At 48.4% G+C, this 24431-nt stretch overlaps 2 protein-coding genes across 8 annotated transcripts in view; one reads left to right on the top strand and one right to left on the bottom strand.

Moving 5' to 3' along the window:
* The window catches only part of RALY (RALY heterogeneous nuclear ribonucleoprotein), a 134815-nt gene extending 129872 nt beyond the window's left edge, over window positions 1–4943 (top strand). For 4 of the 6 annotated variants that reach the window (XM_072917199.1, XM_072917200.1, XM_041720210.2 and 1 more), the window contains 2 exons: window positions 3114–3162; window positions 3389–4943. In XM_072917199.1, coding sequence (XP_072773300.1) covers window positions 3114–3158 — 45 coding nt within the window. In that variant the 3' untranslated portion in view covers window positions 3159–3162; window positions 3389–4943. Of the gene's footprint in view, window positions 1–3113; window positions 3163–3275 lie in introns of all 6 variants that reach the window. The other 2 variants (XM_072917197.1, XM_072917198.1) reach the window with 2 other exon arrangements.
* An 8970-nt stretch (window positions 4944–13913) lies between these two features.
* On the bottom strand, window positions 13914–24136 carry EIF2S2 (eukaryotic translation initiation factor 2 subunit beta). Of its 2 annotated transcripts, NM_001245839.1 has the most exon segments (10): window positions 13914–14387; window positions 15235–15320; window positions 15722–15778; window positions 16582–16606; window positions 16609–16730; window positions 17128–17228; window positions 17514–17649; window positions 18676–18779; window positions 19674–19857; window positions 23957–24106. In NM_001245839.1, coding segments are annotated over 9 exon segments (762 nt in total). In that variant the 5' UTR covers window positions 23972–24106; the 3' UTR covers window positions 13914–14387; window positions 15235–15302.
* Between the last annotated feature and the right edge of the window lie 295 nt (window positions 24137–24431).

The raw sequence follows: 24431 nt of genomic DNA, 5'->3' as shown, positions 1-24431 counted from the left end.
TCCAGCCTGGCCTTGGGCACTGCCAGGGATCCAGGGGCAGCCACAGCTTCTCTGGACCATCTGTGCCAGGGCCTGCCCACCTCACAGGCAGGAATTCCTTCCCAATATCCCATCTATCCCTGCCCTGGCAATGTGAAGCCATTCCCCTTGTCCTGTCCCTCCAGGCCTTTGTCCAAAGTCCCTCTCCAGAGGCACTTGTCCCATGGCACAAGCCAAGGTCTGATCCCAGAGATGTGTGGGGCACACAGCAGCCCCACAGCTCCTAGTCCTGCCCCACACAGGGGTGTTCCTGGTGAGCCCAGAGATAAATCTGTGCATTTGGATGGGAGCCCAGTGTTTGGGTACAGAACAGACACTGTGGTAACACTGGCAGCACTGTCATTTATCAAACCAAACTCTGCTGAGAACAGGATCAGCTCCACAGGCTGAGGGCAGCAGGGCTTCAGGGTAGAAGGACATGACCTGCCCTGAGTGGCCCCAGGAACAGCTCCAGTCCCTCCCCACCCCAGCACTGGTGGCAGCAGAAGTGAGGATGAAGTTCAGCATCCCTCTCCTCTTCCTCACCCTCCGTTCCTGGGGTGCCCACGCTGCACACCCACAGCCCTTCCCAAGGCCTTAAACTGCTCCAGCTCCAAACACTCCCAGCTGCTTTGTGCTCTCCTGCTCTGTCCTGCTGGAGCCATGCTGGGTGAGGGCTCTGAACGGGGTCCTTGAGCTGTTCAGGTTTGGGGCCTCGTGGCTGGAGTCCCTCAGCCCTGCTGGAGGGGAGAGGTCACACCAGGCACTGGGAAGAAGAAAGGCACACGCTGTGTCAGGAAAAAAAGGCCAGGTTTGAATTACATCAGGGCAAACAGATGGCAGACATTAGGGGGAAACTTGCTGATGTTAATGATGATAAAGCAGCACAAAGCCTGTCAACAAAAAATGTGCACTTCTCTGCCTTTGCCGGGGTAAGAAAACACTGGAGGGACATCTGCTGGCAGTGGTTTGGGAAGAGCTGGTCCTCATTAAGAGGAGAAGAAAAAGATGTTTCAACTCACATCTCTATTTTCTGTAACTCCCTGGTCCTGATGTGGCATCAAGACCAGAAATATTCCACTGCCAGTCTCAGACAGGCTCCCAAGTGCTCTGGATGGTCAGGGCAGTGTGTGCAGGCAGCTCCCCAGAGCTCACAGCCCTGAGCAGGCCTGAGGTCCCCCCAGTTCCTGGGAGTGACTCTTTGTCCCACACCCCAGTGTGGCTGTCACCACCTGCTGTCCATGGACATGGCACCCACATGGGGTCCCTAAAATCCCTTTGGCTCTGAGGGGCACGGGGGTGGCAGGAGGAGAGCCAGAGGTCACTCAGACAGAGCTGAGGGAGTTTATTGAGTTCTGAGCCATAAATTTGGATATGGAAAACACTGAGTAAGTGCAGCTGAATTGGTGGTCAGTTCTATTTACTATATTTCGTAGGGGATACAAAGATTATTGTGGACATGCCTTAATAAATGTCATGTGCGTGCAAAAAAAGTTACCTGCCAGCCCATCAATGCCTGGTGTCAGCTGAGGGGTGTCTTGAGGGATGGCCTGCTCAAGGGGAGATCCCTGCACACAGACAGCTGCTCTGGAGGGAAAGCTAAAGGATTCCTGATGTGTGCAGGTATTTACAGCACACTGTGGTTGATTTGAAGTCAGATTTTCTTCTGTTTTCGTGCAGTTTTGGTGATTTATCTGCCAGTCTGCATCTAAATGGTTTTTGGGGTTGGTGCTGGGTGCCCACTGGAAGTCTCACACCATAGGAGTCTGCATGTCTCAGCCTCCTTGGCTTCCAGAGATGTCTCACATAGGATTTTACCAAGCAGATCCCTGAACAACCCCAGATGGGCTCTCTTAAGTTCAGGGATTTGATCCTGTTCTCGGTGTTGGTCACTTCTCTGGGGTACTCAGGTTCACAGTCCCATGGGCTCTGCAGCCAAGTCTTCTCTCCACCTTCACACATCCCTGACCAGGTGTTCTTGGCCATCAGGAGCCAGAATGATGTCTCTCCTGCTCAACTGGGCCAGAACTTACTCTTGATGCTGTCCCAAAGTCTTCTGTTTCCTGCTCCAGCCCTGCTCCTCCCCTCCAGAAGCCAGGGGGTTCCCCCTGGGGTCTCTGCACCAGTGGGGTGCAGGAGATGCCACGGTGTCACCAGCTGGGCTGACCCTGATCCTCCCCCACCAGCTCCCAGCTGCCTCAGGGCCCGTTCCAAGGCTCATGCCCTCTCCTTTCCTTTTGGAGCCCCTTGTGTCCCCTGCAGAGAGCTCCTGGATCCATTTCCATCCCTGAAGTACTCGCCCTGTGCAGGAGGTTAAACCCACTGCTGAGCACCCCTTGCCCCAGTGATGCTGCTCTGCACAGCAGCTCCAGGAGCAAATTCCACTGGGAACCAGAAAGGCTGGAAAAGACTTCCAAGACCATCAAGGCAGTCCAAACACATGCTGTGCTTTCCAAAGCCCTGCTTGGGGAGCAGTTCAGCACCGTTATTGTGGCCTTTGGAGTGCTGGATGAGTGTTACCATTCTGGATAACGAGTTCTGCTGCAAACTGGGACCAGTTCCTGTGCTCAGCAGCAGAATCAAGACACTGATTTACCTTCGTGGACTGAGGCACCTTGGCAGCACTGGGCAGTTCCAGGGAACAAGAAACAGGATGAGAGGAAATGGCCTCAAAGTGTGCCAGGGGAGGTTTAGATTGGAGATCAGGGAAATTTCTTCACTGAAAGGTTGGTCAGGCATTGGAACAGCTGGGAAGTGAACGTGGAGGTGCTGGGTTAATGGTTGGACTTGATCTTGGAAGTCTTTTCCGATCTGAATGATTCTGTGATTGTATTACTTCCAAGGCCTGAAGGGAATTGCATACCCCAGGTCTGTTTGGCAGAGCCATTTCAGCATCAGGAGCCAGAGGAGATTGGTGGTTTTGGCTGGTGTCCATACCAGGGGTGCTTTGTAGCTGGTCCATCACACTGAGCACGCTGGCACTGCTCTCCCACAGCAGGGGACCAGCTGGTGACCACGTGAGGTGTCCCAGTGTCCCAGGCAGGGCAGGAGGGACACGGGGTGATTCACTGTTTGTGGTTCCCTTTTCCCTGCAGGAGAACAGCCATTACACAGACGTGGAGGATGCCAGGCTACAGTAACCAGGTACAGCTCCCGTGCTGCTGATGGAGCCAAAGCTCTCCTTCTGTGCCTCTTGGGCCTGGGGGGTTGCTGCTTCAGGAGAGGCTCTTTTCCACTGATCCTCTGTGTTTTCCTAGCATGGAGCTTGGCTGCTCAGCTGGGTCACTGGCCAGCCCTTCGCCCCCTTTCCTGAGTGACAAATCTCTGGGGTTCGAGGACAGTGCTGTAGCTCCCCCTTCTCTCCTTGCAGCTGTGAGCAACAGTGTGAGGAAAGCACGAGGCTAAACCCTGTCCTGGCACGTTGAGCAAGGCAAGCTGAATGGAAGTGCTGCTGTCATCTCTACCTGGCATTCAAGGGAGAAACATGGCCCGACATCTTCCATCCATCTGTAAAGCAAAGGCAAAGAAAACTCATCCTCCCAGCAGACCCCCACCACCCCTGCAATGCATTCAGAGCTCTGCAGCCAGCAGAGGAGGCAGGAGCCAGACCTGCACAACCCAGAGCCACCACAGAGACCAGGAATGCAGGTGTGTCCCCAGGGCAGCCAGAGGTGTTCTAGAGCTGCTTGCAGGAGAGCAGAGAGCTCAGCCCAGCCCAATAAAGACATTTTTCCTGTGCGAGGTGAGAGCCAGAGCATTTCCTGACTGAGGGAAAAGCAGTGTCTCAGTCTGGACAGTTTGTGTTCTTGTGCCCCATGAGCTGCTGTGTGTCCACGGTCACTTCCAGGTGGAAAGGAGTCGGTGCTGGAGCAGCTGCTGTGCTCTGGAAAGCTGCTGGAGGAGGGAAGGGGAGAGGAAACTGCAGGAAAGCAAGTGATCCCAAGCAGGAGAAAGCAAGCAAACATCACCCTCAGTGGTCTGGTGTCCTCATTGTCCACCCTGTCAGGGCTGAGCAAGCCTGTGCAGAGTGAGGGGCATGGATGAGACCCTTTCCTTGGACCAGCTCCTCCTGGAAGGGATGTGGAGCACCCAACTCCTACAGCCTGGAGCCAGAGACATCAGCCCTTCCCTGGCTGCCCACCCCTCCTCTGCCCCAGTCAGGGCACGTGGGGAGCGTGGTGCTGCTCCGCTCCTGCCCGAGCTCCATGGCCAGGGTGGCAGCGTGCCCAAGGCTGGCACAGGGGATGCCCCAGGCATGGTGCATGCAGGTGGGCAGCACCTCCCTGCTCCCCAGCTCCCAGCTGCTGTGCCCTGCCCCGTGCTGCCAGCACAGGCTCGTCGCAGATCCCACAGCCAAGAGGCCTCAGCCGTTCTCTCCTCCTTCCTCCTTCCTGGGCTCCTCCTGTTTTCCCGGGGACTGAAACTCACACAGCACTTTACTCACACCTGGTGTGTCCTGCCCGCCCCTTCCCCTCCAGAACACACACACACACACAGAGCAGTGCTTGGAACCCAGAGCAGAGTCCACACCTTCCCCCTGGCCAATCCCTCCCACGCAACACCTGCCTGGTCCTGAGTGCTCCAACCTCACCCACAGCATCTCTGGGAAGGGTGAAGGGTAAACAGCTCCAGGGGTGTCACTTCCCTGCCCCTGGCGCCATCCTGGAGCACGCATGGCTCTTGAAGCACAAAGTTCTCTTTGCATTTCTTAGTTTGGGCTGCTTGAGGAGGGGTTGGAGGGAGAGCCATGCTTGCCCCACCCTTGCCTGGTTCCTGTGCAAGGTCTGCACTGAGTTGTCCCGAGCTGTTCTCCAGGCCTGGAGAGATGAGCTGCAGGTTTGGCTGTGAACTGACTGTGCTGCTGCTGTTTGGGAGAGAAGTGACCTTGTACATATGATCCTGTATAATAAAAGAAAGAAATCTAATTTGCTTCCCCTCTCTTCTCTCTGCCATACACACATGCTTGTTTCTTCTATTCCAGACAAGTCTTTTTTCCCTTTCCCTCAGCTCTGCTCACAGGATTTACTTTTCCTTGCCCAAGGTATAGCCCACTGGGCTGAGCAAAACATCTGTGTTCACGGGAGTTCTGGGGTTTTTCCTTGGAGGCTTGGAAACTTCTTTGATGCAGGAGAGCAGGGGCCAAATCCAGGCCTTTAATTTCTGGACTTTGCACTGGTCCAGCTCTTAACAGATGGAAAAATCTGGCTGCTTTGCCAGGTTGCACAAGCCAGCAGTGCTAAAAACTGCTCCTTAAGCAAGTGTTGCTCTGGGTGACACCAGATCAGTGTCAGGAGGGACCAGTGGCCCTGAATGGTTGGAGTTGGAAAGGGCCTTTAAAGATTATCTCCTGGGGACACCTTCCACTGGACCAGGTTGGGTTCTTTGTGGCTAAGCCACCATCCAACCCTGGAGAGCAAAACTGCCTGAGTTGATGGTGAGTCTGAGATGTTTGAACGTCCTCCTGCCCATCCATGCTGCCATCAGTCCCCTCCAAGGGGAGACAGCAGCAGCATCAGGCTGATGTTGGGTCTTTGTGGCTGGAAGGAGGAACAACAGGAGAGGGAAAAAAAAAACCCAAAACCAGACCCAGTCAAACTGGTTGTCCAGAAGATGAGAATCAGCCCAACCATCAGTCTGCTGATCCATATACCCGGCTCTGAGAGCTGCAGGGCCTCAGGGGCTGAGGCTGCCTCCAGCTCAGCTGTGGAGCACAGACGAGGCCTCCCAGCAAAGAGCTGCTTTGGTTTTGTTCATGGCTTTGGGAGAGGAGAGGGGGACTTGGGCTCTCAGCAGCCCTGCAGGGCAGTTCACTCTGCTAGGACAGGAGCTCTGGGGTTTTGGTGCTCAGCAAGGTCTGTGAGTGTGCAGAGAACCCAGGGGAGGGGGCAGCAGGGGCGGGGAAGGGACACTCTGACCCCTCCATTCACCCTTTGGGCCAGAAGGCACCTGCAGAGCTCCCTGCTGGCTCCACTGCTCTGTCAGGAGAGGAATGGGGGCCCAGAAGGGGTCACCCCTGCTCTGAGCATGGTTTTCCCACAGACCCATTTAGGATGGAAAAGCCTCTAAGGCCAACCAGTCCAACTTCTCCCAGCTTTGCCAAGGCCATCACTGACCCATGTCCCCAAGGGCACATCACCTCTTTTAAACCCCTCCAGGGATGGGGACTGCACCACTGCCCTGGGGAGCTGTTCCACTGCCTGACCACCACAAAATGACATTTTCCATAATACACAACCTAACCTCCTCTGGCACAATCTGGGGCCATTTCCTCTTGTTCTGTCCCTTGATAGCTGGGGAAGAGACCAGCCTCCAACCACATCCCATAAAGGAGGGAGTTTCTCCTTAGCCCTACTCTTGTGGCTTGTATGGATGTATTTACATCTTGTATTTACAAGCTCTTTTGGGTGTGTTTACAACCACATTTTTTATTGTCTTCTATGGCAATAGCCAGATAAGTTAAAGTTGAGCTTTGACCCTTCTTATTTTCCCTCTGCATAACCCCACAACACCCTTGTAGTTGTGCTAAATTGCCTCCCTGTTCTTCTAAAGTTCAAAAATTCTTCTTTTCTCATTAGTTCCAATCAAAAGTTCAGCCAAGCCAATTTGCTGCCCCATCTCATTCTCTGGCTCGCAGGCACAGCCAGCTCCTGCCCCTTTAGGCTTGTCCTGCCTGACAGAGGGGTGGTCCTCCCCAGGGCCCTTTAAACATCCATGACATAAAAAGATGTGTCAGATCCCATTAGCTCTTGCATGAATGTAAAGACTCCCACCCTATTTGCACTCAACCGCCTTTTCCATGGCCCAGTGTCCCCACAGAGTTGCTCCCTGTAAATTGTCCCTGCTGGGATGTGGGAAGACAAGGGTTGGGCCAGTCCATTCTCTCCAGAACAACCCCACAGGCAACAATTAATTCCACATCTGCATATTCTGAAGAAAAGCGACCGACAAAAACTGAGCAGCTCAACTGAATATACACCGTTGCCATGGTGTGAGCTTGGAAAAAAAAAAAAATAAAGCTTTTATGAAAGACTTTCCCCACTACCCACAGAGGGAAGGTCCCATTCCCAAATGTCCTGGACCTCATCTGGCCTCTCACCTATGCTGCTGTTTGCTCTCATCCCATCAGTGGCAAAAGCAGCATGGTCTTGCTTAGAAACACCCTCAAAGTCTCAGTCCCTACTGCCTTTCCCGCACCGTGGCAAAGAAAGCAGGAATGTCTGAGGCTGCTGACACAATTTGGGTTCCATGGCATGGCATGGCATGGCATCAGCAGATGTGCAGGAAGCCTTGGTGCTCTGGTTTCCCACGCTGGCCTGGACAGGCATTAGAGCAGCATAGCAGGGTTCCTGCAGTCCCAAATGCTCCTTCCATTGCTCCTGGACATGGAAAAACAATCACTGGGGCCAAAATGCCTGCAATCATTCATTCAGAGTCAGGAGATGCAATAAAACCCCCCACTGACTTTATTTACTCCTATTGACTTTAATGAACATCAGAGTTCCAGGCTGTGCAGCACTTGGGGAACATTTCGGTTACTGCAGCTGTAACAGGATTCTCCTTTGGGGAGTTTGTGAGAGCCACTTGCTGCGTCTGTCACAGTGGTTGTAATCCCTCCTGTATTGTCTTCTTGTTAACTGCAGGAGGTTCAATTCCCTCCTCTTGATGCCTCAGGTTTTAGCTTTTATATTTTTCACATTCTGTGCTGCTTTAGTGTGTAAGTCTGGGCTTTGTATTATGGGATGGTGAGCTCTCTGCACAGAGTAGGGAGACAATTCCTTCTCTAGCTGGGGACCCAAGGACAAATGATCCAAATCTCAGCCCAGGAGCACAAACAACATGAGCTGAAGAGAGAAAAACCAGCAGGATGGGACTGCCTGGGCTAAAGCTGGAATGGGACAATGAACTCCAATATGCAAATGGGGCAGAACTTATAAAAGTGTGAGACCCCATGACTGGTTGTGCATTTTGTGACCATTTTGGGTTGTACTGCCCAAGGTGGATCCATTGAGGCCTCTTAATAAACCCCTACTTTATTCTTTAGCCCATCTAGTCTCTGTTCGAGGTCAGCCGTCACAAGGCATCATTCTCAATAAAGTTTTGCATGTGGAGATGTGGTCAACAACCCCACGGGCTCCTGGTGGAGCCTGTCCCTCCTCTGGCAGGAAAACACCCCCAAGCCTTGGATGGGGACATGGTGCCAAAGGACTCAGCCACACTGAGAATGCTCAGAGCCATGTGCCAGGATGGACACCCTGCACTGGTCCAGCAAGAAAACACCGAGCTCAGCACCTTTCCTTGCCCAGATTTCCTCCCTGGCAGGGGATTGCTGCCTCTGCCAGCCTGGCCCAGGCACAGGGCACAGAGCCCCCAGCACTCCTGGGTTTGCTCAGAGCTTGAGGAGAGTAGGTCTGGCAGCTGAGCTGGGACAGCCCCTCCTGGGCTGCGCCCTGTGCTCCAGCCCAGCCCCTCCCTGCTGTCCCCAGAGCAGCCCCTGTGCTGCTTTGGGCCAGCCCAGGAGTGGCCTCTGTGCCCACAGCACCTCCAGGGGCACAGACGGGATCCAGCCCAGCACACTCCTCCTCCTTCAGGTCCAGCGATGTTCTTGGCCAGGGGCAGCATTTAAATAAAGGCCACCTCCCTGATCCAGAACAAAGAGTAGAGGGAAACAATGTACTTCAGCACATTTGTTTAAATGGATTTTGGGAAAGTGGAGAAGGTCTGATGTCGGAACTCAAAATGTCCCTCAGACATTTTTGGAGATTCCGGGCCCAGGTCAGAAGCATTTAAGACCCTGGCAGGCAGCTGGAAACAGCTGTGATTTTGGGTTTGAGCCATGGAATGATTTACCAACCTTGCAGGAAGAACCAGAAGTCACAAAAGTTTAGATGTTATAGTAGAAGTAGTCACAAAGTAAAGGGAAGAATTTTTGAGAGCTGTACAGGGGGGTTTTGGTTTTGTACATGGGGTCAGAGGTTTTAAGATGGAGGGATTTGGGCCTGTCCTGTCCTCCCTCTCTCTCCTTCCTTACCTCCATGTTCTTGGTGATGTTGGCACTCACAGATTGGTTTAGAGTTGAAAAGCACCATTTAATATAGGTAATAGGCATTGGGGACAAACTGTACCCATGGAACACGTAATGTACCATATAAAAGATAGAAAAGCACCATTTAATATAGGTAATAGGCACTGGGGACAAACTGTACCCATGGAACACGTAATGTACCATATAAAAGATAGAAAAGCACCATTTAATATAGGCAATAGGCATTGGGGACAAACTGTACCCATGGAACACGTAATGTACCATATAAAGGACAGCAGCAGCCCTGGGCGGGGAGAGAAGAAGCAGTCGGGAGTCAGAGAGGATGTCAGGGTGTGTGTGTGCCTCTGCCTGAGCTGTGAGCAAACCTCAGCAGATCAAGAAGAAAATCTTTTAGATAACTTGCAATAAACTGCCTTGAGACCAGACAACAGAGACTGCTGAGCCTTTCTTTGGAAGCTCGGGTTGGAGGAGAGATTTTCCCACCACACGGAGCCACCCTCGACCTAGGGTGAGCTTTGGCAGTCTGGAATTAAAACCAAACTGCCATGTGTGCAATAGTGGAGACTCCACAGGCAGCCCCAAGCAAGGGCTTTCCCACCAACCGGGAAACTTCAACAGCCACACCTCGAAGCCAAATCACACACCAGGACAACCCCAGACAGCTCCTTCAGGAGAAAAAAGAAAGCAATCACTCCTCCCTCTCTTGTCTGAGGGTGTCAGGGAGGGTGGGGGCAAGGCAGGAAAGAAAAATGTTTTAAGTTTAATTTTAGATGAGCTCACATTTCTCAGAACTTACTTTTTCACTGCCTTGGTGGAAAAATGGCAATTTTTGTGCTGAACAAAAACATAGCACAAGGCCTGCAGCAGGTTCTGAGGGCCATGAGCAGCATAGAGACATTTCAGTCCACAAAAGGAAAATTGTAAGTGAAAATTTATTTTTTATTGGCCTTCTGTGCCTTATTTATTTTCAAAGTGACTCACATTACAATTTCCTCCCTGTAATAAAACACCTGACATCAGTGACAATCAGGGCACAAACTGCTTCCAGTCTCGCTCCCACCCAGTGCAGCTCTCTCACACAGAAGAAAGAAATACACCCAAACTTATAATTACCCAAAGCAGGGCTGGGGGAAGAAACAATGGATTTTAAAAGTGATTTGCTTTACCTTAGAATGTAGAATTAAGGATGCCACTTCTGTTAGAAAAAGCAGAACTTCTGTGAGTCCAGAGACCACCGTGGGGGATGCAATGGGCTGAAGAGGGAGGGAGGTACCACACATTTCTGCTGGGTACTGAGCAGAAAAATGCTTCCCAGCACAGAAGTGGTGACTGCTTTATTCCAGAATTATGCAGGGGTTTGCAATGTGCCAAAAGGAAAAAGGATGGACAACAAGGAATGAGCCTGTCTGTACACACAAGAGCACAGGGAAGTGAGGGAATATTTTTCTTCTGGTGAGGAAAACCCAATTCTTCGGGTTTTTTGGGCAGCAACACATTTCCAGGGCCAGCTGGAATTTCTCCTTCTGTAAAAAGAACTGCTCCCTTGGGCTTGGGACAGACTGACAACCATCCTGTACCAAGGATATATATGAGTATAAGGGTTATGCTGTGATACCTCTGTGAAAGTTTATGTAGAGCTTATCTATATCCACATATGGTGAAACACCTGCAGGAAAACTGTCTTCAGGCTTTTCCTAAAAACTAAAGACTGGCTGAATGACTGATGGCACTGCCCTGTCTTCATCACTGAAATAGATAAAATAATGAAAGAGCTAAAATAATGACTAAAAAAAGCTAAGATAATGAAAGAGCTGCAAACACCAAAATTGTTAGTCCAGGGACAGAAGCCAGGTGAGGTCCCTTCAAAGCAGAGGCTTGTCCAGGTGAGATAATGTGTGTTAATGATCAGCACCAACCCCTGAGCTTGCTTCTCTTTAGGAGAAAAAGATTATTAAAGTAATCTGGAATAAACTTCTATGAGAAAACTGAGCACAGAGGCAGAACAGAGAGCTGGAGAAATGCTGTTTAGAAGATGAACAGATAAATTCTAATGATTCTCAGCAGTCAGCATCACACTTGATTTCACATTTTCTTGATTTTCAGCAACTTCCTGCTGTTTCTATTCCTGTGCCTCCCTGCCAGCCACCACCAGGACCTTTAATCAGGTCCTTTCACCTGATTAAAGCTCAACACCCCCTGCAGTTTGTGACAAACCCTGTCCTGGTAGCAGCAGCTCTGAAAAATCTGCTTTTTTCCTCTCCTTGCTGACGACCCCAGATGTCCCAGGCTCCCTGAGAAGCTGCCCCAGAGCTGCCCCTAACCCCAGATCTCAGGGTGTGGTGGCCATACCTGGAGGACACGCTGCACGTCAGTCGGGGACCAGCCAGGAACTCCCAGCTCTCCATGGAGCCATTTCATAAATGCTTCTCCTTTACACCAGCTGTGGTTAAAAAATTATTACATTCTTGCTCTGGCCAGAAGCTCCCAGCAATGGAGTTTATTCTCACTGATTTTCATAGCAGCCACCAGTGATTTCATCAGAACAGAAGCACATGAGCCCCAGGGCAGCTGATCCCACTGGATTCGTGCTCAGTTAGGGCACAAGATGTTCCCATTTCCCTGGTTACTCATGTCCCCAACCCCTTGACAGTGGAGATAAAAGCACATCTGGGCAGAAGTGGGGATAAAGAGATTGTTCTTCCAAGGCAGCAGTAAAGCTCAGGCTGACTGACCACAACAGCAACTCACCCTGTGCTCCCAGCACCTCCAGGGACAAGTCTCAGATGATTTTCTCTTGAATGTCCTGGGCTGGAAGATGTTTCACCTTCACTGCTGGGAAGGAACAGCCCTGCATTGTTCAGACTACTTGGGTCAGGTGGAGAACTGGGCATGGCAAAATCCATGGAGAAGGAGCAGCCCAGCTCTTGTTCACACAGGGACTTTCAGTACCTACAATCTGGCTCCCACATCTGCACAGCCAATTTTCAGCTCAGAGAGAAAAAAACATGGACAAAACCAGCTCTGCCTCCAAAAATGCATCTGCACACAGACACAGGGAACCACAGCTCCTCTGGTAAGAGCTCCATCCCTAAGCTGCTTTCTCACAGCCAGCTCAAGTAAAAACTTTTTTGCCTTTGAACACGACTGCACTTCAAACTCACATCGGCTTCACAGGCAGCATGAGAAATTTGTGTTCATACAACATTATTTGAATGTACTGTGAAGTTTTTCCTAAAAAAAAATAAGCCCCAACTGATATCTGCTCCTAGACAGGCTGTTCCTGCATTAGTGAGGTTATTCTTATTCCACAGCAGGATCTGAGCCTACAGCTCAAGATGCTGCACTCCAATATCAGTCATTAAAAGCCTTCAGGGTTTCATGCACAGACTCAAAGCACATCTACAAAATACACCTCTGAAACCCTCCTGCAAGCCAGAGCTCAGAGCTGAGAGGTTGGAACAATGATTTATTCCTTTATTAACTTGGATCTTTTTCATCCAATTTCACTAAATCAAGCTTTTCATTTAAAGCACTGAAATACAGCACCAGCTCAAGGCCACGCTGTATTTTTTTAAGTATGTTAAAGGTATTTGACCCAGGGAAAAAAAAGCATTTAAAAACAAAGTATCATTGCTCTTCAGCTATTTCAGGGTGTCCCACAAGCAAGTCACCAAAACAAAAAGGCAACTTGTACTTCTCCAAGGTTTAACCCCCAACAGGAGACTCTGCTAGAGGAAGAAACAAGAATACAACAATGTTACAAGAGGCACTGATCCTGGCTTTATTCACTTTAAGATACATCCAACATTGGTATAGCTCACTTGAAATTCAAAATGCTTTTAAGAAACCAACCATAAAACCTTGATTTTCCACCTTACAGCACTGTCAAAGTTTTCAAATAGCAAGTGAGTGACTCCCCAGCAATACTGTGCTCCGTGTTAACATACAAAGGTTAAAACTCAGTAGAAACCCTTCAAGTTGTGGTGTTTGCTGTATTGCCTTCAAAGGACCAGCTCCCCTGGGGAGGAGGCTGCTCCCCTGACCCGCAGGGGGGTGCCCAGGGCCCTGAGCTGCTGCACCTTTCCCTCCACCTGGGACATTCTGGTACCCAAGTGACAACTGTCCCCACTTCTGCAACCCAGGGGGGACCTTCCCTCCCATCTGCATGCCCAGCTGGAAGAACTTCTACACAAAACCCAGCGAGGACAGCACCAGGTGTCCCCTCGAGGTCACCGATGCTGCCAGCAGAGGAAGGGCATGGGAAGATCCTGAAGCAAAAAGTGTTAATTTGGAACCCAAATTACTTGGCAGTATCTCCTGCAAATTCAGGATTTATAGAAGACTGTGCTGCAGCCACCATACAATGACATTTAGACCTATTACTTTTTTGTTTTTTGCTGCATTTAGATTCTTTTTAAAGTGATGAAGAGTGCAGGACTTCAGAAATATAAATGTCTCTCTATTAGAAATTGCAAAATTTAGTACTATGACACTATGAAAACTTACAGTACAGTTTACTGAGTCTGTGTTAAAATTCAGCACCAATCTGGTGTCTGAACTGTCTCAAAGCTATTTTTGCCTAATTAAGCCTGTGCACAAGGCACCCGTGGCTGTACAAGCAGGAGCAGGGCTCACGTTGGCCTGTCAGCCCTGGGACTCTGTGACTGGTTTCTCTGTTTCATGACAGTAAAACTAAAATAAGCCTGTTATGTAAAAGCAAAATAACCTTTATCTTAGAACTTCATTCTGGGTCTTGGACATAGCTCAGTGACATGATATTCAGAACAACACACCAACCATTCCCACCAGTGTTTGAAGAGGAAACTGAAGGAAAAATCCAAATCCAAGACACTCACTGTTATAGTATCTTTAATTTATCTTGTCTTTTACAGAAGTCTGAACGGATTAAAAAGCACCTCCTTTCCCACCACGCTCCTTACAGTTGGTAAAATATATTCAATGAGCAAATGTATGTGAACAGCTTGAGGATCTGCATCTTGCAAGGATTTCACAGACCAATCAATCAAAAGCCAAATTTCTTGTTGTTTTTACAACCTCGCTTTAATACAATGGTAAATCCACTCGGATTGCAAACCTGTCCAGTCCCATCTCCCCAGAACACGCTGCCAACCGCAGTGTTGTTAGCAAACCTAGTTAGCTTTGGCACGGAGCTGTGCTCTCTTGCCTGTGACAGCCTGGAAGCCGGTTTTGATGCTGGCCACGGAGCAGCGGGAGTGGCAGGTCTCGCACTGCAGGAAGTAGAGCCGCGTGTCCTTCTGCAGGATGGTGTCGGGGGAGCGGCACGTGTGGCAGGTGACGTACTCCTCTGCAGGAACAAAGGGCAGTCAGCCCTGCTGCTGCTCACAGCGCCCTAAAAGCTGCTCCAACACACCCACCAGCTCACAGGGGATGACTGTGACACTAAAAATCGCCCCTGGATAACCAGGAGGAGGTTCTGTGTGGTACATCAGGCACTGACACTGCTCTAGTGCTAATAACCAGTACACATTTCCCACTGGTGCTCCTCTGCTGGGGCAGCACTGCCAGGTGTCAGCAGCTCTGGCACTGACACAGCACTAAAGCAGGAGCTTTGGGACACATAATCTGAGTCCTCTGACCAGCTGTGGCACAAAAAGTTTATGGGGATTCACTAAGAAACATTCTTTAACCTCACGATTACATGATTTCTAAAAGGTACACAGGAGAAAACTCCACTGAGATGTGGACTCAAGTCTTCTCTCTTTGTCAAAAAGGGACACCAGCACTCATGGGAAATTTATACAGGGCTTTTATAGAACATTTTTCTGGTAAATTTTGGAACAAAAAAGGCATTTGAACAGAACTTATCTTAACACTGCATCTGTCAATTCACGGGTACAACAGACTGGAAAAACAACTACTGTTGCTTTCCACAGTCCTCATCAAAGCCAAGATATGAGGCTCAGATGAAAACAAGCAGTTCTCAAATGCTGTTTTCATTGGCATGCTTTAGTGCAGGACAGGGTACAGCCCATGGTCTAACCATGGCAGAACCACCTGTATTTGCACTATTCCATGATAAAGGAAAGTTGTGGCTCCTCAGCCTCCTCCATGGTGGGCACACACCTGGGCCATACGCAGGCGTCACAAGGGGGCTGAGAGAAATCTGCTGTGGGAAGGGGAGTTCTACTTACTGATATATCTTCTCAAGACATTTTCTATCTGTTTTTGCTGGAATCTTCCTTTGATTACCAGTTGGTTGTTACCATCTATTGAACCACTAATTGAAAAAAAGAAAATGCATTTTTTTTATTTGCAGGTGTGAAGCATTCAAAACAAATCAGGAACATGAAGCAAGACAAAGATACATTCTTCAAGAAGAGCACAGACAGAATTGTGTTGTAGGGACAAAAAAAATGCAAAATTCAAAATAACTTAAGAGCTACAGAAGTTTTGCCCTCACCTGTGTGTCTCAGGGGAGTGAACAAGACCATTCCCTTGGACTTGAGAGTTTCCCTCTGTACCTCCTCACTAAAACGTTCTCTCCTCAATCACCCAGCACAGCGCTGAAGTGCAGGGAACAAAAGCCTCATGTTCCAGCACATCTATACAGATCTAACCTCAAAATGTTATATTGGACCAATATAAATCCTGAGCACACACACAGCCCAGCAGTCTTACCTTGTACCCAATTCTGCCAACAAAAATGCCAGGAGATGTTTTGGCTGACGATGTAATCTAAAAATAAAGTAAGGAAATGTTTAACCTTCCCCCTTCAGAGAAATTTGGTATTTGTATAGGACTGGCAGGATAAATCCAATTTAAGTTAGAAAGTTTCACAGGGAGCAGTGCCAGGGGTCTGCACCAAAGAGCAGTCCACACAAAAAAATCTTCCCATTGTTCCCAACTCAAAATTACGGTAACTAGTGAAAAGAAGTTTTCTATTACAGATCTTTCATTCTTACTGACCCATCCCCTGAAGAAACATTAGTAGCTACCATTAAAAACTCCCCTTAGTGCACAACCCAGATCCTCAGCAGGGTTTCACCAGGCCTGTTTTCTGGCACACTTCTGATACCCATCAGATCTGCATTCCCAGAAATGCTCACAAAGAACAGAGCTGCCTTCACAAGACATAATTAAGACCGGTATCACTGCAGAAAACAGTGGGAAAAACACTACTGGAGTCCATATCGTTTATCAAGAGAACAGTATTTGTAGTCAGCTCAAATTAGAAAGAACTATTCCCACCCTTCTCATCAAGGCTGGCACATAAATGTCACTGTTGACCCAACTTGCTAGAACCCAATGAACCCACCAAGTTTCAGCCCATGTATCATTTTCGTAATTTGAGTATAAAATTAGAAATTATCTCAATAAATAATGTTCAGAATTATCTTCTCACAGAGAAATGTAATGAGCTCTCTGACTGAAATAGCTTCCACTCCTGGTTTGCCACAGTCACTTGCCAGAAAACTCTACGGGGGCACAGAGCAGTGCATCCATCTGCTATTCCTGGGAAATCCAAAGGGGAAACTTACAATTTGCAGATATCTGTGAAGTTGACAAAAGATGTTTTCTTGGTCCCTACTCTCACAACCTGCGGGGGCTTCATGACAAATTTCCGCTTCTCTCCAGCCACCATGTCTGGGTTCTTCTCCCGCATGATGTTAAAAACTCTATTGAGCAACTGCAAAAGGAGGGATTCACACCCACGTGAGCATCTGCCATTCCTCAAAGTACCTCACCTCTAAAAGCCACCTGAAACAGCATTCACAGTGAATATCAGACTACCTCTGCCTAAGAGCATTTCCCCACCTGCTTCAGAAGACATTTAAAGCATTCTGATAAATGCAAAATGCCAATACTGCTTCCCCAAGGGTTTGCTCTGACCATGGCAGAGGTGTTTGAAATATGATAATATAGTGAAAATTACTGTAATAGAAGACATGCCATGTCAGCTTCTGCTCATTATCTACTGACTACATGTCCTTCACTCTGAAGTTAGAAGTAGGAAATATGAGCATAAGGCTCTATTGATGCACATGAACATGGAAAATATGTTTTAAAAGTCTCTGGAACATTACCTCATCATATGTGTAGTCTCTTTCTGAGCCTGCCCACGCAGGTCCTGACTGAAGGCTAAAAGAAATTCCATCATCTTTTTTGCTATCTTCATCCTCAAATGCTGTAAAGAAAGTTTTTGGGGATTCATTAAGAAACATTCTTTAAACTCACGATTACATGATTTCTAAAAGGTACAGAGGAGAAAATTCCACTGAGATGTGGACTCAAGTCTTCTCTGTTTGTCAAAAAGGGACACCAGCACTCATGGGAAATTTATACAGGGCTTTTATAGAACATTTTTCTGATAAATTTTGGAACAAAAAAGGCATTTGAACTGAACTTATTCACATACAAGGTGGACTACATTTCACTTCTGACATTTCACAGAGCTAGGTTATACTTCTACCTTCATCCTTCTCCATTATCTCATCTTCATCTGGAAACTTCACATTCTTCTTTTTCTTCTTTTTATTGCCCAGCATGATATCAAGGTCATCTTCAGGTTCTACTGTATCTGGCACATCTCCTTCAATTTTCAATTCCTGCAAATTAGTAAGACTGTAGTTTATCCTTGTTAACCACAGCCCTCCATAGCACCAGAAACAACACCAGCTGTACACTATAGAGGTGAATACTGGTGACACCCACCACAGCCCTGAAACCCAACAGGTAAGAATGGAATTCCAGCATGTTCAAGAGAGCTCTAGACCCTGCACTACTGCCATCAGCAGGGCCAGACTTGCACCTTCTGGCTTAACTTCTGGCTAGCCAGGAACAAGGTCAGACTGCACTTAAGACAGCAGCCATCTGAGGACAGGAGGGAACAAAACACCCTTCATGGCAGCAGCAAGGGAAAGCAAAGCTGTGCTACTCTAATTCGTTATCACAATTCTGCACACTGAAAGAACACAGAACAAGTATTCTGTACTACCCTGAGGCAGATCAGATGAACATTTTCTTCCCCAAAAGACAGAATTTGAAAAGGAGGTTTATGCATAACATAACATTTCTCTGTCCTCCTGCTCTCTGGGCTTGCCAGTTCCACTGACATGTGATACAAAAATACTACTTGGAATAAAACTTGAGAAGAGTAAAAATATCTTGTACACCTTCTGGAACACAGCACAGTAGCCAATCCTTTCTAAAGAAAACACCAGAGTGAAAACAGATTTCTTGGCAGATATGTGCACTTTATTTGAAGTGCTGGCCTTTAGAGGACTGTTCTGTGTGTGGCTTCTGACATCCAGTTATCTCTCTAACCCCAGAAGACAATTAACCTTGAGGTTAATCAGCTCTTCCTCCAGACTAGTGAATTACTTGCTCTTTGTGCAGAGCAGGCAAGTTTTTCCACTTCTGGACAAAAAGCCCAGGCAGGAGCAACATGTTCATTAAAAAAAAAAAAAGAAAAAAAGGAAAAAAAAAAAAAAGGAAGACATGTAAAGTTTAATTATGAACTGCACCAAGACACAATGACAGACTTGAGACAACTCCTGCACTGCCAATTTCAAGAAAAAATACAAAATAGAACAAATAGAGTTTTCAGCCATAGTCAAGTTATGTAAACAAACCTTTACACCTTCTTCTGCTTCATCAATATCAAATATCTTTTTTGTTTTTTTCTTCTTTTTCTTTTGATTGAAGAAGTTTAAATCATCCAAGTCATCTGTTGTATCTAAAAAACAAAGGGTTACCTAAAGAAGTGTAACTGTAGAAACAGTTCAGACATTAAGGCTTCTAATTGACATCCAAATCTTTAAAACATCACAGTAAGATACAAGCAATGATCTGTAACCCCTGTGGATATCCTTCAGGTTTGAAGAGATCATTCCCCTCTGCCCCCAAATACTGTTTTAGTTTCTGCACCTTCTGTGTCTTTTGATTCTTTAAATGTTTAATCTTTCTTTCTGCTGTACAAGATAAATTAGTCACTTTTGTCATTAGAGATGCTTGGACAAAAAATGAGAAGTGCACGAGGAAGGTGCAGTTTCTTTGGTCTGCAGCAGGAGTCAATTTATCAACAAACTGGATTTAAGTTAATGGCACTCTCTGAATTAGGTAATCTTGCAAATACATTGGCCTCAATTTAAAAAGCAAGGTTTTATACACAATCACACACTTCCTGAAAGATTCCAAAGAACACTCTGGTTATCACTTTCTGAATTGTCCAAAAACTAGAAATTCCATTAGCCATGTTTCTGTTATTCACACTATTGCTTAACTGTTCAAATGAAAAAGAGCCATAATTGTGGAATTACTGCAACAACTGCACATGGAAGATTTAAAACTTCACACTCTTTTAGAGAGTCTCTTTTCAGTGCCTTACACAAGGGACTGTTTGAGTTAGAAAACTGGAAATTACATAAGCCCCTGGGAGCTTGGTGGTGTCTGTGAACGTGATTCCAAGCAAGAGGGCAAGCTGCCCTCCAAACAGGCAGCAGAGATCACTCACAAATCTCTGAACACACCAACGCTCTGGCATTATACTCTGGGATGCCAAATTCTTGAAATTGGGCCTGTAGTCTCAAAACAGCACCTTTGAGAGTTTATCTACATGAATTCACCTTACCTTTCTTCCTGCTATCTTCTTCATCTGCTTCAACATCTTTGTCTTCTGTTGGCTCTGGTTCAACTTCCTTTGTTTCTGATTGCTGAGTCTCCTCTGTTTGTAGGTCTCCTCCTCCTTCCTCATCCAGCATGAAGGGCTTCTTCTTTTTCTTCTTCTTCTTGCTCATAGTAGGATCGAAAATCATCTGTAAAAGTCAAGAGCTCCTTAGCAGCTCAATAATCAGCCCCCCATTTATTATTTGTAACACTTTCCCCAAACTGCTCCTCAGCTTCAACCTCAACTATGGCAATTACAAGGGAAAACTGACAGAGTTCACAGCACCTGCTACTTTTCCTGTAGTCCAAGTTTCCTGTCACCTAATTATTAGTGCAGCTGAAAAACTGTTAAAGCTGTCACTCTGACAGACTGGCTACCATCTCTATTTTATGACCATTATGGACTCCAATTTGCAATAGTACAGCACCACTCAGCACAGAAGAAAATTTAATCCCACCAAAGCACATGTTTTGACCGCAAATCACTTTCACTTGTGAGACACATTAAATCCCAGATTTACTGAAGACAAGATTTGCCACCACTCTCTTGACAAGAACACTCTGGATGAGAAGGAAGCCTGGAAGGGGCTGGTGATACAGCAAGACCTGCATCAGCTCTGAACTGAACACTGAAATGGCAAAGGTCTAATCCTTCTCCCTCCCCAGAGTGAGAAACTGAACCTCAGACACCAAGGGAATAAAAGCTGTTCATGAGCTCTTTACCCAGCAAAGCAGCTTAATTCACCTTGTCTGGCTGTGAAGAAGGCACTAACCTCAGACTCACTTTTAACCTATTTATCATGTGCAGACCTGAGGGATTTATTCCAACACATTAAAGCTTTTTGTTTCACTTCAGACACAAGCTGACATCCCAGCTGATGGTCAGTTTGTTACATCTGCCTGGACTATCACACCATAGTTTATATGAAATACAACCATTTTAGACACTTTCTCCAATGTTCCTTATCCAGTAATGGAAGAATGCTCTCACAGAGCTGTACTTCACCATCATGAACACCCTCACTCAGGAAAGAGCCAGCACTTCACCAAGGAGCAGCTCTCCAACTTCTTGCCCAGCTACCCCTGAAGTCTGGTGGTTTCCCTCTCCCCACAACACGACCTTTCCTTGCATTTCTCATTCTCCTACACATGCTGTTCTTGCCATATTCTTCCAATTTTCTGAAACATGCATGTTTTGTTCAGGCTCTGCTAAAGGCATCAAACTGCTCATATGGGTGTCTGCAGCACAACAGACACAAACATCCCCAAAGCCTGCACACACATGGGGGGCCTGAGGCTTTCAAACTGCTGAAGTGGGTCTTTAGTTGTACACACTGTGCTGGAATGATCTTCAGAAGAAAGCCAGAGGGCTTTTCTCTGCTGCTTCCATAGATAGTGGTGTGAATCATGCTGCTGCAATGCACAGAAATCACAGCATGTCCAACTGGTTCCACGTCTGCTTCCTCCTGGACCTCCCCAGGAGAGCTGCCTGCATGGGATCCAGCACAAGTGGCTGACTCATTTCCATGAAGATGCTCTGCAAGACTCTGAAGAGGTTTTTATTGTCTCACGTGAAACAAACCTAAGATCATGCCTTGATCAGATGTAACAGTTTCTAAGAAGGAACCAGCCCACCCACCCCTAATCTCTTTTTTTGAGGGAAAAGACATCTGAACCACCATAAACTGAACACACCAAGACAACTCCTGGATGCAGGAGATTGGTTTTCAGCATCAAACCCAGGTGGCCTTGAGGAGAGCCACCCCAGCCAGGCAGGGCAAGCCAGGCTTCTGCACACCCAACACCTACTCAGAACACGGCACACTCCACAACCTGAGGAGGAGGATGCCTAAGCCTGAAATGTTTTGTTCAACAAGGGCTTCAACAAGCACTCAGCGGGAGCCTTAGGTCACATTTGCTTTAACAAGTCATGACATAAATGAACCAGCCTGATAACCCAGCTGGTCATGTTCTGGCTTTCTGAGGCAGGTGTTTCCAAACTTTATTCCTTTTCTCTGCTCAGCACATTGGCTTTGTCTCAACTTTATGATACCGGTTAGTGCTGACAAACTACAAAGCTGCAGATTTTCTACTGAAGGAACCTCAGCCCCCAGCACAAACACAACAAACCTGGATTCTTTTCCTGTGTGAAAAAAAAAAAAAAAAATAGATTCCCATCCTGTTCCTGCTCGCAGAGGCAAATTCCCATATGGGGTTTTCTCCTCTGTAGACCATATGGTTCCTTCTCACATCCATCCCCATATACCTGTGTGCCTACACAGTTCAAATCCCAACTTACAGAATATTAGCAAGTGAACAGAGGGTGGGGGAAACAGAATCAAGGTTTCATAGACCAAATGCAACTCAAGACTGAAGCCAATGAACCTCTGAACTGCTGTGACAGTGGCAGGGATTCCAACAGAAGGCACAAATAAATCCCATTTCCTTATTCTGAATAAACACAGGCGTGTCCAAGAAGCAAACATCACCCCTGCCCTGATCAATCAGCTCAGGTGGCCTTACGACTAGGGAGAGGGGCAAAATTACTAAGACCAAGCAGCACTTAAATTTGTCAAAACACAGCACTCTCCAGTATTACTGCCTGAAGCTTCACAAAACTGCAGGGCTCAAAGAACTTTCAGGTCTTCAGTGGGATAATGTACTTTGCAGGATTTTTAACGAAGTGAACAGACATTAACAGACCACTTCTCACAACTGGGCCTGTGCTGCCCCAGCTCCAGGCAGCACTCAGGGATGTTCCCAGCAACGAGTTTCATTCATACACAACTCTGAAAACTTTAAGCTACAGCTCAACACAATGAACCTCTTACCATCTAGCCCAGTTTCCAGTGTTAAATTTGTCTCCATGTGTCTCCACCCTCCTTGACCTCACAGACTTTAAAAAGTTTCACCAACTTAACACCAATATCAAAGTATCTGGCTCCCAGAAACCAGAATTCTGGAAGGCACCTGCACTCACTGCACACCAGCCTGAAGAAAAGTGCCAGCTCCACTGTGTTATCTGCCATCATCTTTATTCTCTGTCACATCAAGCAACCCAGAGATGCAACTTCCCAGGAATCACTTCGACGTCAAATTAATCCACTATGCAAGAAAACCAATTTTACTGATACAACCTAAATGCAAAGCAGGACACTCCACGAACTGCTCCATGGCCCTGTGATCACCTGAATCAGACAGCACATGATGCAAGCATTCCTGGGTGCAGAGAACAGCCCAGACATGAGAACTGCAGCTCCCATGACACATCTAGGCACAAAATTGCAACGCATTCATTCTAGATGTTAGAGCAGCTGAGTAAGTCAGTCACAGCTACCACTAAAATAAGTCTAATTATACCAGTTCTCCTTTATGACGTAGGACAAGCTTCTCTCCAAGACTTGAGTGATCACTTTGCTTTGAAGGAAACAAGCCACACAGGTATTTTAAACACGAGAGAGAAAACACAAAGCCAGAAGCAGCCATCTCCTGGATCCAGCTGGAGCAGCATCCCAGGCTGATGAGCACCTCACACACGGGAAACTTTCCTTTTCCCCATGAGAACAATGGAAATGAGGCCAGTAGAGCTGCCACTACAGGGCATTTACAACAACTGAAAAATTTCTCAGACACGGACGGATGTATCAACTTCCCCGGTACTGTGCCTAGACAAACACCACCAGATCCGGAAAACGTTTGCTTATTATTTGTTCAGATGTTGCTATTCCCCTCTCAAGGTTAAAACCCGAGATACAAAAGCTCCAGAACGCGAGGGGTAACAGCCTAAACGCCGCGTTTGGCTCAAGAGGCAGAACACGACGGAGCAGCGGTGGCGGAGCCATCTGCCTCCCGCTCCGGCTGCTCCGCGCCAGGGGCGGCCGCCGGCAGCACCCGGGGAGCTCCGGGCCTTCCCGGGAGCTCCGGGCCTTCCCGGGAGCGCCGGGCCTTCCCGGGAGCTCCGGGCCTTCCCGGGAGCTCCGGGCCTTCCCGGGAGCTCCGGGCCTTCCCGGGAGCTCCGGGCCTTCCCGGGAGCTCCGGGCCTTCCCGGGAGCTCCGGGCCTTCCGCCGGGGCTGCAGGCAAGGCGGAGCCCCCCGTGCGGCCCTGCCCAGCCCCGGCCCCGGCCCGGCGGGACCCCCGCCCGCCCCGGCCTCGGGCCCACGCAGGGCGGAGGCCGCGCTACCGCAGGCCTCAGGCCCGGCGCCCACATGGCGGCGGCCCCGGCGCGGCGCGGTCCCCGCGGGTCTCACCTCGTCGCCGGACATGTCTGCGGCGGGCCGGGCCGGAGGGGCCGCGGGGGCTGGAGGTGCCGGAGGGGCCGGACGGGCCGGGGTCGGTCGGTGCCGCGGGCTCAGTCCGAGCTCCGCTCTTGCATCAGCGCCGCGCGCCCGCCCCGCCCCGCCCCGCGCCTGCGCGCGCCCGCCGCGCCGCCCCGCGCGACTCGCGCCCTTCCCGCGCTGCGCACGCGCCGGGCGGCGGCGGCGGCGCTGAGGGGCGGGGAACGGAACGGAACGGAACGGAACGGGATTGAACGGGATTGAACGGAATGGAATGGAATGGAATGGAATGGAATGGAATGGAATGGAATGGAATGGAATGGAATTCAATTCAATTCAATTCAATTCAATTCAATTCAATTCAATTCAATTCAATTCAATTGCTGCCGTGTTCGCCCAGCCCCCGGATCCCAGAGGGGATACAGGGCGGCAGCCGGTCTGAGCTCCC

The sequence above is a fragment of the Taeniopygia guttata genome, chromosome 20 (assembly GCF_048771995.1).
Source record: "Taeniopygia guttata chromosome 20, bTaeGut7.mat, whole genome shotgun sequence".
Lineage (NCBI taxonomy): Eukaryota > Metazoa > Chordata > Aves > Passeriformes > Estrildidae > Taeniopygia > Taeniopygia guttata.
The sequence above is the reverse complement of the archived record's forward strand: the minus strand, read 5'-3'. Positions and strand labels throughout refer to the sequence as shown.